The following is a 16,775-nucleotide window of genomic DNA, read 5'->3' as shown; positions in this document are numbered from 1 at the left end:
AGTTTATAAATGAAATGTTGTAGCTAATTACTAATACAGACTAGTATAATAGAATTGAATTTTCTGGGTCTTAGTATGGATCAAATTGTGTGTCTTGATATGAACTTGTGTTTCATTTTGTGTTACTGTCGGAAACTGATAGATATGAATGTTCTTTATTTATTTTTTTTGTTAGATGAATGTTCTTTATTAGGGGTATTGTAAAAAACTGGGAAAACCTTTTTTACAAGATAATAAAGTTTTTACTTCAAATTAAGGGACAATTACAAAACTAGTAAACTAATACTTTTAAGGTGTTAGTTTTCTTTTCTAATTCATTTTTAAAAACTCACTAAAATTAACATATTTTATTAATTAAATTTTAACATTGCCCTTGTTACTAATCTTATTATAACATTGTCTTTTTCTCATTCTTTCTTTTTTCCTCGTTCGTTCTCTTTTTAAAGAATAAATTAATTTACAGACTACGAATAATAATCAATTCAACTCATAGTTGGATTTATAGTTTGTGCTTTAAGATTTTATACAATCATGTAAGTTTTGAGTTGGACTTACAGTTTGTGCTTCAAGATTTTATACAATCATATAAGTTTTTCATTTGTTTTTGGTTCCATTTAAGTTTCGTCCATTCATGGATAAGATGTAGCATTTTGTTTTTCTAAAACCCAATGTATATTGTTTCTATTGTTTTTTCATGTTAGTTTTGGTCGTGCGAATTCCTATGACATTGTTATAGGAAGATGTATTTTGGTTTGGAACATTACTCTACGATTTTTTTCCCAAAAGTATCAATATCCATCGACAGATATATCTACGTCGATATTTGTCCAAATTAAATTTGATATCAATATATATCGACCTCAGTTAAATGTTATTTTCTATTCTAAATCATAAGATTCAAACACATAAAGAACAATATTTTTTATATTATAATAATAAAAAAGTATATAAAACATTAAAAAACGAACAAAAACACAATTAAAAAAAGTGCATAAAACATAAGAGACAAACACAAAACACATAAACAAAAAAGACACAAACACAAAAATACATACTAACAAAAGTACATAAACATTAAAAACAAAAAATACATAAACTAAATATTGAGGTACTCAGGATCCAAAAGGGCGTCAGCGTAGTCCTTCTTGGATTTCTCCAACTGCCTTTTGAGTCGCCTAATCATCCTCTTCAGCCGCCTGTTTTCTTTCTTAACTGACTCTAGATAGTCAGTCAGGCTTCTGCAGCGAAAGACATGGTGTTCGCAATGCCCCTCATGAAGCGGATTATTTCGAACAAACTGCTTAATGAAGCTATAAGTGCTTCAAATTCAGGCAGAGGAGGTGGTGGAGGTGGCGCTTCCATTTTTGGCTCTAGAGTGTTTAAGAGTTTACTAGAATGAATAACTATGAACAGACAAAACGTATATTTATAGGAGAAAGAACCGTAATGTTCATGAGAAATCTCAACAGACAAGACTCATCTTTAATTGATAGAGTGATATTCGAAATAAAGTGATAGTCAAAGTGATCATTAACTGCATTTAGTGCTCATTAACAGATCATTCTAGAAAAACTTCTCTTGATCTTCCATCGATATCTGTTGATATATGATCAATATCGACAGATATAACGAGAGTGCATTGTAGAGATATTGGTCGATATATAACGATCGTTGTCGATATCTATGTAGTATCGACAGATATCGACAAAGGATTTAGTCTTATGTGTCGGTATGTGCCGATAGGTGTCGATATCTATGTTATATCGACAAATAAAGACAGATCTTATAGTTTCAAATATGTAGACATTGATATGTTTCGATAGTTTTCTTCTGTAATTTACAAATAATATATAATTTACTTCTTTTTTTATGATAATTCAGAATATGTCCACCCCGAATACTTGTCTGTGTATGCTTTCATGGGATGGAGAATGGAAAAAAGCGGGACCCATGGACACAATGATATACGTTGGTGGCCAATCGAAGGTGCTCCATTTTTCAACGCCAACTGATTATCAAACTTTGAGAGATAGAATTCACGCTTCGTTGAATGTTGATGCAACTTGTCTATATCTATGTATTATCTACAATTAGGTTGTCGATAGAACATACATATCGACGCATTTCGACCATACCGAACAATTTCCTAAGACCAGATGAACCCAGCTAAACCCAGATAACCCCTAACACGAGAAGAAGTAAACGAAACGAAGTATTCCTTCTCAAACCCAATAAATGTACGTGCAATACAAGAGAGAATCGTAAATGTAAATTTACCATCTTTTTCGTCATTCCTTCTGAATTCGATTCGTTGTCTGAGCTTCGTGTTCTCGCCATGTCCACTCGAAGTAACAGAGATTCGCGGGATGAAATGTACAAAATCGCGTAATGAATCGCCGGAAAGTTAGAGAGAGGGATAGCGGGGTGTTAGGTTAGAGAGATAGAAGTTCAAATGTTAGAGAGCGGAGTGTTAGTGATAAGGGCAAGGTTGGAATTTAGTTAATGAAATGTGTTAGCTTTGGTGAGTTTTTGAAAATGAGTTAGAAAAGAAAACTAACACCTTAAAAGATACTAGTTTTATAATTATTTCTAAAATTAATTGCATTTTTTAATTAGTGTGCTATAAGACCATGACTCATTTGAGCTCAGCCAGAATATAAGAATATAATGAAAAATTTAAATATAAGAATTTAATTGAAAGTGGAAAATCTTAAATCGTTTTTGCAAGCATTCTTTAATAACAAATTTATAATTCTCCGTGCAAGCATAATAAGAGTATTAAATACAAGTTAAATGATTTCATATATAAATAATTTAATTTTTACTACATATATTTCTATTTAAATTTATTTTTATTCTTAATTCTTATACAAACTCATTTTTAACGTTTTGAATTTGATTTTAACCTTTCGTTTCGTCCCATTCCATATCCAAAAACCCGATTTACAAGTATCATTTACACTATAAATCATTTTACACATTCTATTCAATTTTTATATATTTCGTCCTTACATTTCCAATCTCTTAAAGTTTGTTTATGTGCTCGATTCTTTCACTTGTTCATACATTCTAAACTTTATTTTAGCTTTCTGTTTCACATTATTCTGTATCCAAAAACTCATTCACGAGTCATTCAAAGTCCGATCCAAATCTCCTCAATAAATAAGTTGCTCGTTTCATTTTCAATCCATTCAAATTAGAAACCTATAGACAAAGTCAGCCCGCACTTTACAAACCGCTCGAGATGCTCGTAGTGTTCGTGGATCCAAAGCTGACCATAGTTCAACGTCTTTTCGAGATAGAAAATTGTTGGCTCCGAGTTTGCCGTTTCAATTTCTAATTTTATTTATTTTATTGTAATCATTGCAATTTAATAGAAATCATTTCATTTATAGTTATTTTCTATTGACATTTGTACTCAGACTCTTTTATTGTTTATTATCCTATTCTGACAAAGTTTTTATAACGACATTTATATTTAGCTTAAAACTATTTTGATAAAGTTTTTGTAATGACGCTAGGAAGCAACATAGACTTTTAGACGCTTGTAATAAACCAAGCCTTGCCATACAAAAAATGATAAGATACCAAAATAGGTCTAAAGTTTTTAGGGAAGTACCAATTTAGGCTCAAGGTTTAAAATAGCACCAATGTAGGCCTAACTTTTACAACATAATATCATTTTAGGTTCAACGTTTACAATATAACATCAATTTAGACCTCACGTATAAAATAGCACAAATATAGGCTTAACGTTTACAAAATAATACGAATTTAAGCTTAACTTTTACAAAAATATATCAAATTTAAGTTAAACGTCATAATTAAATTAACCATATTCTATTCTTTTCCTATTAACTTTATAATCGGGTATGGACGTAACAGTGCTCCCGGACGTACTAGGGTCAGTTGCGAGGTGTTGCTTCCGATGTCGACGCCCCTGTGGTGGGTTCGGATCCTAGGAACACTCCGACGATCAAGTTAGTAAGAGTATAGACGAGGTACTTAAATAGTGAATAAGTGAGAAAGAGAGAGTATGTACCCTTTTGGAGCTCTTTGTGTGAAACTTTATAGGAGGTAGTGTGGGCTCATCGTATTGGGCATGTTTTGGGTTCTTGTGGGCCTGACCCACAATCCTAATCAAGTAGTCCCCCCGAAACGTAGGTCATCGAATATTGCATGTGAGAGGTTTCGTTGATAGTGATCTCTCCCATCACGAGGTGATCGACCTCGGGTTAATCTTTTGAGGTCACGCCCGAGCATTAATATTTTGTAGTCGAGGGGCTCACTTGTGCCTTCCCTTCGTCCGAGTTATTCGGCGACCTTGCACCTCGTGGTAGATTGCATCGATGCTACCCTTGAGCGAGCTGCGGCGGAAAAGGTTGCGTCTTATTTCGGCGAAGTGCGTGAGCCTCTTGGAATTCTTTCGCGTATTCTGACACTCATTAAATGTGATATAATGTTGACGGCACGTGAGCCGCTTGGTGTATTTAATGCGTTGTGATTGGTGGTTGAGCTTGTGCTTATAAAAGGGGACTCTGTATGTCCTTTTTCCGTTTTCACGGTATGCATAACCCTTTTGCTTCCCTAGAGGACTTCGCCAAAAATCTTTCTTCATTCTCCCCCCTTTTACGAAACATAAGTGAAGCCTCGGTGACCGTTTGCTGTCGGACTTGCACGAGTAGGCGTCGATTGGAGCTTAGGCACGCGTAAGCAGGGTTAGCGAGGCCAGTCTCTGAACCCTTTCATTGATTACTATGCTTTGTCTTATTGCTTCCTTTTTCTGGGGTTGGGTAGCCATTGTAGTATGTCGGAGAGTTCCTCGCGGGGAGATTTGGTGAGGTTAGCTCCAGTTAGTAGGCGAGATTTCATAAGTCGGGGAGTGGTGCCCAGTCATCCAAAGAAACGTCGAGGTGCGGCGGAACAATAAGGGAATGATAGCTCTCCTAGTACGAAGAAGAAGAGAGCTCGATGCCCCGCCGTGCCTTGGGATCCGCCTCGGGCACCGCAACCAACCGAGGGGGTTCGAGCTGGTGTTTACGAGGTGAGCGTAGTGGTGATGCCATGACTCGTCAGTGGAGGTAACAATTTGTCGACTTTATACGATCGTATGGGGAGAAAAAGTATGGACTTCTGAGCCCGGGGTGCCAGGTTCCGATGACAAACGTTTCAAGAGGTCGAAGCGGCCAGGACGCTCGGATCACTTCACCGTGCAGGATGCCCACAACATCATCGTAGCTGCGGATCTAGCGTCGCTATCCGTCGCTTTCCGTATAGGGGCTACGTACGAGTTGATGGCACCCGGCACCGACGACCGTGCCAACCATATATGTGTGCAGAACGAGCTCATTATCTACGAGGAGCAATTAGAGGCGGGAATGCGACTACCTCTACTGCCGTTTTTTATGGAAGTGATGAAGGAGTTCGACTTATGCCCCGGGAATATTCACTCAAATGGATGGCGCATGCTGGTTGCCTTCTACGCGCTATGCCGATCATCGGGATATCGCACCACAAGTCTTGTATTTCGTCAGTTCTTCAAACCAATGAAGGGGCCTCGATCAGATCATGTGACGTTCTCGCACACTAAATTCAATGTGTTAGGCAGTTTGAAGGAGAAGATACGCGAGTGGAGGCACCATTTCTTCTTGGTGCGGCAGACACGAGGTGTGTTTCCTTATTGTGTCTCGTGGAATGACGACCCAATGGACTCATCGAGATGGTTGGTGAGTAGGCCATTTTTGGAGCCGGAAGAGCGCTTGATCGAGTTTTTGAAAAGCCTATCCAATGAGCCGAAACAAGACGTCGATTTGCTGGTTGGCCACTACCTTGTGTGTGGCTACGCGATATGGACACAATGGAGATTGGCGCACCTGTCTGGATGGTCGGTCAAAGACTTTGAGTTTTGGAAAAAGGGGCATTCCTTTACTAACGACGATCTGCGCGAGTTGGAGTCGATTTATGTGAATATAGCTTTCCGAGGTGCGTTAAGTTAGGGGGTGTCAAAGTAAATGAGTTGTTTTTGTTATACCTTTGTACTAATGCCATTTTGATTTGTATTCTGCAGGTGCAGGAGATCCGTAAGTGAGCATGGATTTCAACACTGCGGAGTTCTCGGGCGGGATATAGGAGCCCGAATTGGCATTCCAAGTTGCTTTTGGCTCGTTGGAGGATGCGAGTCAGGTGGCAATGAGTGTGGGTGGTGTCTTGAGTGTGGCTGATGGAGCCGATGCGACGACCGATATTCCTGAAGGCTTGCCCATCGTAAACCCGGTGTCGAACGATCATGAGAACGTTGAGCTCATCGTTCTTGAAGATGAGGGTGAAAAACTAGAACGTCGAAGCAAACAGAAAGCGGCTCGCGACTTGGAGAAAGGAAAGAAGGTTGAGCAGCTTGTCGAGGGTGAGAAATAATGGTATAATTATACCCCTAATTTTGACAGCCAAAAGCAATTTTATCAATAACATTGACAAGTTAGGTCAATTTGAGAAATAATTTATCAAACTGTCTTCTTGGTCTTGAATATTGTAATCTACACTTCACACATGAACGATTTTATTATCGTTAGTAACAGATCACAAACATATGATTAGACGTGATTTTTTTTAAGAAAAAAAAATATATTGTCTTTTGTACGAGTTGGACAAAAAATTTCCAATATTTCATCGAATTTGTAAATATTAATTTTCAATTTAATTATTAAATTACAAAAAAAAATATGAAATCTCTTTTTTAGAACCACTGGTATGCGCAATGTAAAGTGTAGATGGCAATATTCATGACCAAGAAGACAGTTTGATAAATTATTTCTCAAATTGACCCAACTTGTCAATGTTAGGGGTAAAATTGATTTTGGCTGCCAACGTTGAGAGTATAATTGCACCATTTTAGACGTTAAAGGTAAAATTACTCTTAGCTATAAATGTTAGGGGTATTTTTGCACCTTATCCAATTATAAAATAAAAAATGTGTTACACAAATTAATGAAAAAATCTTTATAAAAAAATAAAAAAATTATTCAACGCAACAAAACCTTGTTATTCTGGTAATTATATTGTAGAAATATAAATAGGCTTAAAGCACTATTTGGCCCCCTGATCTATTCAAAATTTTGTCATTTGGCCACTGACCTATTATTTGGTCACATTTGGCCCATGATCTATCCCAAATTGGTAAACTTTCACCCAATTAGGATTCAAACTTAACTGAATCATTATCCGATTGATAAATAACGATATTTTGACACTTGAACGTAATAGATTTTAGTTTAGGATTTGTTTTTTGTTTTTTTATTTTTTTAATCTAATTAATTATTTCCACATAATGTGGAAAAAAACTTCAAGAAATATCACGTTTCAAGTTTAAGTGTCAAAATATCGTTACTTATTAATGAGATAACGATTCCGTTAAGTATTCATACAAATTGGGTGAAATTTCACCAAATGGGATAGGTCAAGGGCCAAATGTGACCAAATAATAGGCCAGGGGCCGAATAACATAATTTTGGATAGGTCAGGGGGCCAAATAATGCTTTATGCCAATATAAATAATGTTAAAGAATAAACATATTTTGTGGAAATAAGAATGATAATTTTTATAAATAACAAATAACTACAAACAACTGTTTATGAAAAGCTCCAAATATTAGTTTTTCGTGAAACGCTTCAAAATGCTGCAGTTTTTAGAAAAAATGTTAAACGTTGCGGTTATATAAACCTAACCAAACGCTATATTTCCTGCAGCTTGGAGTGAAACGTTAAATGCTTCTCCGAAAAGCTAAAACAAACACCGGAATAAGCACAAACATTATGTTGATAAACATTATGTTATTACTTTATTATAATACCAAATACAATAAAATATTCAATAATCCATTATGATATTTGTTCTATTACCAAAATTTAGGGTTAGGCTATACTTACTTTGTTTTTGACAAAATATACATTACAGTAATATTAACACTCCATGAGAAAAGATTACATCAAACTTATCTTCGAAAAGGTCACATCTCAAAGTAAATCCGTTGTTATCTTATAGGTGGATATTTTTTAATAACGATTTTTGTTTTTTAAAATTTTTCAATAACAAAACTCATAATTAAATCCTTAAACTTCACTTGTTTTAAAGATTAAACCTTGATTGTTTATTTTTTCATATTGAACTTTAGATCATTGGTAGGGGAAGACTTGCTCCCAGTACACCCTTATGGTGGGACCCCTCTCCGAACCCTCGCTCAGCGGGAACGCGTAGTGCACCGGACCGCCTTTTTTTATTAAACTTTAAATCATTCAATTTATTATAAATTCGGTTCTTATTTAACATTTCTATTGAGAATGTAATTTAGGCTACTTTAGTGATTTGTCTACCTATACTCACATAGAAGTATGTATTACAATCCATTATAATGTTCAAAATTCTTGGTTCATCAACGCCCCTTTTATGAAAATTGATTTCACCTCTTAGGGAACGAGCAAAACATCGTCTACTCTCATTCAATGATTAGAAAATTCTTAACATCTAAGAACAAGAATGAATCTGAGCTGAGTAGTCTAGGAGTGATGTTACCATGATTAAATATAGAAATTTTGCAGCACAATTTATGTTATGCAACAAGCCATAATACATGTGTCATGTATTTACTAATTTAATTTTTTTTTCAGTAAAACACAGTGGGTTTTATTTTTTTATAATTAAAAAAAAATCGAATTAGATATATCATTGTGTTAAATCTTATGTGCTTTTGTGATTTTTATATTTGTTTTCGTTTTTTTTTTTATTGATTTTGATATTTATCCTAAATAAAGGGGATGTTAGGATTTTAGGGGATAAGATAAACCATAAAATCCAAATTATATTTGGATTGAAATACCAATTCCTATCCCAAATTCGATCTAGTACTTGCTTCCTCTATATATAAATAGCATAATCATACATCAATTTTCTCTTAACTTAATTTTCAACAGCAACAATATGGCTTCTCTGATAATTCTTTCTTCACTTTGTGTTCTTTGTTTCCTAGCATTCAATCTTTTGATTTCGACTGCTACCTTAGTGTCACATGATGGAAGAGCCATCAAAATTGACGGCAAACGCAAAGTATTAATTTCTGGTTCCATTCATTATCCAAGAAGTACTGCTGAGGTAATTAGTTCATTACCTACCACATTCTTTTTGGAATTGAGTTCGTTATATTAATTCATCGTTATTTTTCATCATGTGTATATAGATGTGGCCTGATCTGATAAAGAAATCAAAAGAAGGTGGATTGGATGCCATTGAAACATATGTATTTTGGAATGCACATGAACCTGTTCGCCGTGAATATGATTTTACCGGCAATCTTGATCTTGTAAGATTCATCAAAACCGTTCAAGATGCCGGATTATATGCCGTTCTTCGTATTGGACCTTATGTTTGTGCTGAATGGAATTATGGGTAAGTAAACATCATTCTTATGAATCCTATTTTAATTGGTCTCCTTTTAAGACGGAATATTTAGATTTTTTTTTAATTATGTAGAGGGTTGCCTGTGTGGTTACACAATTTACCCGGAATTGAGTTACGAACAACAAATTCTGCATTCATGAATGAGATGAAAAACTTCACAACTTTGATAGTTGATATGATGAAAAAAGAAAAACTCTTTGCCTCCCAAGGAGGTCCAATTATTCTGTCCCAGGTATCTAATTTTAGATTTTTACAATCGAAATATATTCTATTGTGATTAACAATAATTTAATGTGATGAAATTGATGAATATATGTGTATAGATCGAGAATGAATATGGCAATGTGATGGAAAAATACGGAGATGCTGCCAAGTCTTATGTTGATTGGTGTGCAAATATGGCTGAATCACTTGATATTGGAGTCCCATGGATTATGTGCCAACAAAGTGATGCTCCTAAACCCATGGTATGTATATTTTAGGGTTAATTTGAATTTAAATTCGAGTATTATTTATATATTATTTAATCTGTTTCAATTTGGATTGGAGTGAATCTAAATTGTTATTTGTATATTGATATAATACAAATAAATATACAGATATATTAGGTTTCTAGACAGCAAGACTTCAAATATTAGGTTCCTAAACCCATGGTATGTACATTTTACGGTTAGATTGAATTTAGATTCAAATATTATTTATATGTTATTTATTCTGGTTGAATTTGGATTCGATTAAATCTCAATTGTTATTTGTGTATTAATATAATACAAATAAATATATAGATATATTAGGTTTCTAGACAGCAAGACTTTAAAATAATCCATAGTTCAACACTTATGAATTTGGTACGAAATTATGAACTTAATTACCTAATGAGTCCATGTTCTCCTCCACTATATATATTTAATTAAAGGTATATAGCTCATATTAGCCCATAAACTATATTTTAAAAATTAATTCCAAACTTTTGTCAATAGAAAATGGAAAGTAAAATCCAAGATGAAGTGGAAACGTAGAAATTGCAAAAAAATATATTAATTAGGTTGGATTAGAATTAGATTATTATTATTTCTTAAGAACATTAGAACATAAGATGTGAATTGTTGATTTCTAAATAAGTTAATGGTTTAATTGGTGATTTTAGTAGTTTATGGATCTAATTGATTTTTAAGCTATAGTTTAAGGATCAATATGAGTGTTATGCCTTAATTAATCATATATTTATTCACACTAATTCGATTAGTAGATTGTGCCTGACATGTTATTCAGGAAACCTTTTCCCATTAGTTCTTGATTTTAGCAGACCAATCCATGCTTTTGTTATGCTGATTTAAAGGGAACTTGTTTTCGAAAATTAAATTTATTACATGAAGAAAATGATTTCATAATTTACTTGTATATTGATTACTTATGATTTTTTTTTTTTTTCATTAGATAAACACATGCAATGGTTGGTATTGTGATTCATTCACACCGAACGACGCCGATAGTCCGAAAATGTGGACAGAGAATTGGACGGGTTGGTTTAAGAGCTGGGGTGGAAAAGACCCACTTAGGATGGCTGAGGATCTTGCTTATTCTGTCGCTAGATTTTTCCAAACCGGTGGAACATTCCAAAATTACTATATGGTTTGTGTTTCCTACCTTATTCATTGTTGGTTTATATTAATTATAATTATAATAACAAATTTTATAATCTGTTATTTTATTTCAGTATCATGGTGGTACTAATTTTGGAAGAACAGCCGGTGGTCCATATATCACTACCACTTATGATTATGATGCACCTCTCAATGAATATGGTAATTAATATATTTTCTAGTTGTTATATTGTTTGTTTCATGTATTGAGATTAATTTTATATTTTGATACTAAATAGGGGGATTGAATCAACCAAAATATGGTCACTTGAAGCAACTTCATGATGTTTTGCACTCCATTGAAGATACACTTACTAGTGGCAACATCTCACGTCTTGATTTTGGAAATTCGGTTGAGGTAATTAAATAAATAATCCCTTTCTTTTGTGTTTTAATTGATTATAATATTGAAATTAATTATATTACTTGATTTTGATTTTTATAGGGAACTATTTTTGCAACAGAAAAAGTTTCAACTTGCTTTTTTAGTAACAAAAATACCACATCAGATGCTACCATTGAATATAAAGATGCTAGTTACACAATTCCTGCATGGTCTGTTAGTATTCTTCCTGATTGTGTAAACGTAGCATATAACACTGCCAAGGTATATATATGTAACTTCTAACATTATAATATTTAATTGTATTATTATTTTCACTAATTAAAACCTAATTACTTTGATCAAATTTAGGTGAAAACTCAAACTTCTAAGATGGTAAAGAGGAAAAATGAAGCCGAGGATGAACCAAGCTCTTTAAAATGGTCATGGAAGCCTGAAAATAACCATAAGTCTGTGCATTTGGGAATGGGTCATATGCATAAAACTTATCTTATTGATCAAAAATCTCTAAATGATAGCAGTGATTATCTTTGGTACATGACAAGGTAAATATTTAAAATCACTAATGTTAATTATATGTCTATTTTGTTTAAATTTTAGATTTGTTTACTAATTTAATAATTTGTTAATTGACAGTGTTCATATTAAGAAAAGTGATCCAATTTGGAGCAAGGATATGACTCTTCGAGTTAATGGTAGTGGTCACATTCTTCATGCATATGTTAATGGAAAATATATTGGTATGTAATTAAATTAATAATCTGCTATATTAATTTGTTTATGTGATTATTATTTTAATTAACTTATTTCTGGTGTCATTAGGTTCTCAATGGGCTAAGTATGGAGTTACTTCATACGACTTTGAGAAAAGTATCAAATTGAGACATGGGAAAAACTTGATCAGTTTACTCAGTTCTACAATTGGATTAGCCGTATGTAGATGTTAATTTAAAAAATTATCAAATTATTTTTTGTTTTTATTTCCTTGCTAATTTAACTTTTTTTTTACCAGAATTACGGTCCCAAATACGACATAATCGGAACTGGACTTGTTGGTCCAATTGCCTTAGTTGGAAGAAAAGGCGACGAAGAAATAATCAAGGATTTATCTAAACACAAATGGTCATACAATATTGGATTTCTCGGCTTAAGTTCAAACAATCAAATGTATGGTTTGGATTCACACCATTTTACAACTGCTAAATGGTTAGACCAAAATCTGCCTATTAATAGGATGATGACTTGGTACCAGGTAATATATAATATAATTCTAATATTATTTTTGGTTTTTATGACTTTAATGTTTAATTGTATTAATAAAATTATATAATTTTTTAGGCCGATTTCAAGGCGCCGCTTGGCAATGACCCAGTAGTGTTGGATATGTTAGGCATGGGAAAGGGATTTGCTTGGGTAAATGGTAACAATATTGGGAGATATTGGCCAAGTTATCTTGCTGATGAGACTGGTTGTAGTAATGAAGAATGCGATTATAGAGGTTCATACGAGAATAACAAGTGTGTCTATAATTGTGGAAAGCCCACTCAAAGATGGTTAGTTTTTTTTTTTTGTCATATTAATCCTATTGGTTCCATATATATGTTATGTGCATTAGAGTACTATTAATGATTTGAATTGTGAATTATGTAGGTATCATGTGCCTCGATCTTTCCTTAAAGATGGAAAAAACAATTTGGTTCTTTTTGAGGAACTTGGAGGCAATCCAACAGAAGTTAGTTTCCAAACTGTTTCGGTGGGAACAGTAAGTAGTAAAGTGAATGAAGGAGAAACACTTGTTTTATCGTGCGAGGGTAAATCGATTTCGGAAATTAAATTTGCCAATTTTGGGGATACTCAATCCGTAGTGGGTTCATTTAATAAAGGAACTTGCTCATCAGAAGATACATTATCAGTGGTCGAAAAGGTAAATTAGTTAGAGTTTGTTTTTGTTAAATTGATAAACTGTTAATTAATTATTGATTCTAATTTATAATTCTGAATATATGTATAGGCATGTATCGGACAAGAGAGTTGCAAGATTGAAGCAAAGAAAGACAAATTTGGAACAACAGATTGTGAAGATAATTTTATGCATACTCTAGCTGTGGAGGCTCTTTGCTAGTTATTAATTAGCTTTTAGTTTAGTTTTTAAGAGTATTTTAGATTTTAGATAATAGTTAATCCTAGTTTTATTTTCATATCTTAGATTATTAAAGACGTTTAAATTATTAAATAATACAAGATTAGATTTTCTTTCATTTTTATTTCCATTTTCAGTCCTCTTATTTTGTTATTATTAATAATTAGAGATGCAGTAATTTGGTTTTTGGGGCCAAATCATATTCTTTCTTTTGTGTCCTTTGCATATTCTATTAAAAAAATGCTAGTTCTAAAGAAAAGGATTGTGCAGAAACATATTTTTGTGCAGATACATTATCTGTAGTTGTGCCATTCTCGTTTGGGGACACTTGCTCTGCCTGTTCGTATCCGGCTTCCTCAAATGCAACGTCGACGGAGCCAATTTCCAGGTTGAAGATGCTTTCGAGTTTGGTGCGAGTGTACGTGACGAATGGGGAGAGTTCCAATTTTTCAGCAGCAATTTTGGTCCGAACCAGATGGATTCCGCATTGTGCAATAGGTGGAGTTTGAAACTGATGCAAAAGCCGTTGCGGATGGAGTGAATTCTAACAAATTGAACCTTTTAGAGTTTGGGTCCATCATCCAGGATTGCTCGACAGATCCTATTTGAAAATACAGACTTCTCAATCTCTTTTAGACGAAATTTTTTTTTTTTTTCCCGATGTTGTGTCATATTGGCTTATTGATATAATTGCTAAGGATAACATTCGTGTTGAGTAATAAATTCTATTCTCAATTAACAAAGACAGTTACCATGGATAGAGTCGGATAATAATTAGTAAACAGACCAACAATGTTTTTACCATCTGAAAACATAATAATTTAACAGCTTAATATATTAAGAGCCCCGAAACTTGGATAAAAAAAAAAGTTGATTGATTCATTGAACTTATAAAATGCTTTATTTGTCTCTAAACTTGCTTAAAGTAATATAATTAACATCTTATGTTAATGTGGTAGAGCAAGAGAGAATTTGAATAAATTTAAATGTTTTAAGTAATTTTAAGAGACTAAAAGTCGCATTAATGAAATTTAGGTGGACAATTGTGCATTTTAAATCTATGGAGCTAACGAGATATTTTATAAATTTAAGGGTCAATTGACTTTTCTTTATCAAATTAAAAAGCTCCTGATATATTAAATCTAATTTTATCATTATCCAGTTAATGTAACAAATATATTGAGAAAATTAAAAAAATATATATATTTTTCGTTATTAAAAAAGTCCAACTAAATTCTTTTCCTTTTCTACCAAAAAAAAAAAAAAAAAAAAAAGTCCAACTAAAAATAACAATTCCTACAAAGAAGGAATTCTGAATCAATGATAATAATCCCTTAAAAGTAGGAATTTTGAATTGATATATTATTATGGATTGGTTAAACTAAAAATACGATTGTTAGTTACATCGAAGAAGGCTTGGTTTTTTTTTTATGGCAAGGCTTTGTTTATTACAATCTTCTAAGGCTGTGTTCGTTTGGCGGAAAATATTCTACGGGAAAATATTTTCTCAATTTTCGAGTGTTTGTTTGGACAAGAAAATAAATATAAAAAAAATAAGTAGTAAGTCAATGGAAAATGAATGGAGAAATAAGGAAAAATATTTTATCGTTTTGAAAAAGGGTAAAACATTTTTCCCAAAACATAAGAGTTTAGAGAAAAATGGAGAAAGCGTTAAAAAATGTAAAAATACGAAAAATATGAAACACAAAAAACATGAATAGCGTGAAAACGTTACAAAACACGAGAATATGAAAAAAAACCCCGCAAAAAAAACATGAAAAGGTGAACAAACGCAAAAAAAAAAAAAAACACTTGAAAAAGCACAAAACATGAACAACGCGAAAAAGTGACAAAGTACGAAATATACAAAAACGTAAAAAATACAAAAAAAATACGAAAAACACGAAAATGCGAAAAATGCTAAAACACAAAAATGTAACAATACGTGAAAAACGCGATAAACATGAAAAGGCGAAAAATGCAAACAAAACATGAAAACGTGAAAAATATGAAAAAACGCGAATAACGCGAAAAAGTAACAAAATAAAAAAAAAGCAAAAAAAAGAAAAAGGGAAAAACCGTTAAACTAAACGTGAAAATACGAAAAAAGTTAGGGGAAATGCAACAACTGTTGTCACATTTGTGACGAATGCGACAAATTTCGTCACAAATGCGACAATAATGGAGAAAAATGGTGGAAAATTGGGAAAATTGAAACAATACCATTATAGATGAAGAAAGAGGCAAGACCAGCGAGAAAAGCAGGCGTATAAGCTAAAAATATACCATTTCTATGGGAAATTGAACATAATACTTCAAAAATCGCTAACGATTGATATTAGAAATCGAAGAAGAAGAACCGAAGAAGAAGAAGAAGAAGAAGCAGATCCGTCGATCAATAGAACTAAGCGTAATTTTGTCCAAAATGGATGAAATGGTCTAATTTGGTAAGATGGGAGCAAAGTGGGTTAGATATGTAAATGACCCCTCTTAATTGGGCTAGATTTGTAATTAGCCCTATATACAAGCTAAACGTTATAATTAAATTAATCATATTATATTCTTTCACTATTAACTTTATATGTTATCTTATTTAGTTCTATATTCTTATTTATTATAATACAATTAATTAGTATTATTACCCATTAAGATCTTATATTTTTTTTCATCAATGATTCCATGACTACTAAATTTCATTGCCCATGTAATGAAAGTCATTGAATATCCACAATATTTCGAACACTGACATGTATCAATATTATTTTAACTAGTGTTCGAAATATTGTGGATATTTAATTACTTTTAGTTTACATGTATTACATGAGCCATGGAATTTAGGAGTCATGGAATGGTTGATGAAAAATAAATATAAGGCTTGAATGGGTAAGAATACTAATTAATTGTATTATAATAAATAAGAAAATAGAACTAAATAAAAAGATAACATATAAAGTGATTAGGATTGTGGGCCAGGCCCACAAGAACCCAAGATAGGTCCAATACGATGAGCCCACACTACCTCCTATAAAGGTTCACACAAAGAGCTCCAAAAGGGTACCTACTCTCTCTCTCTCTCTCACTCACTCACTTATTCACTATTTAAGTACCTTGCCTATACTCTTACTAACTTGATCGTCGGAGTGTTTCCAGGGTCCGAACCCACCACAAGGACGTCGACATCGGAAGCAACACCTCGTAACT

At 33.0% G+C, this 16,775-nt stretch overlaps 1 protein-coding gene across 1 annotated transcript; it reads left to right on the top strand.

The window, feature by feature from the left end:
* The first annotated feature begins 8,967 nt into the window (after positions 1 to 8,967).
* On the top strand, positions 8,968 to 13,680 carry LOC136202806 (beta-galactosidase 15-like). Its single transcript, XM_065993700.1, has 15 exons — positions 8,968 to 9,142; positions 9,228 to 9,436; positions 9,521 to 9,680; positions 9,772 to 9,915; positions 10,886 to 11,080; positions 11,166 to 11,253; positions 11,331 to 11,449; positions 11,537 to 11,698; positions 11,786 to 11,979; positions 12,071 to 12,174; positions 12,257 to 12,366; positions 12,447 to 12,686; positions 12,773 to 12,987; positions 13,085 to 13,358; positions 13,446 to 13,680. The coding sequence occupies exons 1-15, from the start codon at positions 8,972 to 8,974 to the stop codon at positions 13,554 to 13,556; spliced, it is 2,496 nt and encodes an 831-aa protein (XP_065849772.1). The 5' UTR covers positions 8,968 to 8,971; the 3' UTR covers positions 13,557 to 13,680.
* The last annotated feature ends 3,095 nt before the right edge of the window (positions 13,681 to 16,775 follow it).

This window comes from Euphorbia lathyris, chromosome 8 (assembly GCF_963576675.1).
Source record: "Euphorbia lathyris chromosome 8, ddEupLath1.1, whole genome shotgun sequence".
NCBI classification, from domain to species: domain Eukaryota; kingdom Viridiplantae; phylum Streptophyta; class Magnoliopsida; order Malpighiales; family Euphorbiaceae; genus Euphorbia; species Euphorbia lathyris.
This window is presented reverse-complemented; position numbering and strand designations above follow the sequence as displayed.

What these genes read in the sequence shown, in the direction of transcription:
- LOC136202806 (XM_065993700.1), top strand. Translation starts at nt 8,972, where the DNA reads ATGGCTTCTCTGATAATTCTTTCTTCACTTTGTGTTCTTTGTTTCCTA. An exon ending in ATCCAAGAAGTACTGCTGAG is followed by an intron (nt 9,143 to 9,227) that starts GTAATTAGTTCA and finishes ATGTGTATATAG; the next exon opens with ATGTGGCCTGATCTGATAAA. An exon ending in TGTGCTGAATGGAATTATGG is followed by an intron (nt 9,437 to 9,520) that starts GTAAGTAAACAT and finishes TTAATTATGTAG; the next exon opens with AGGGTTGCCTGTGTGGTTAC.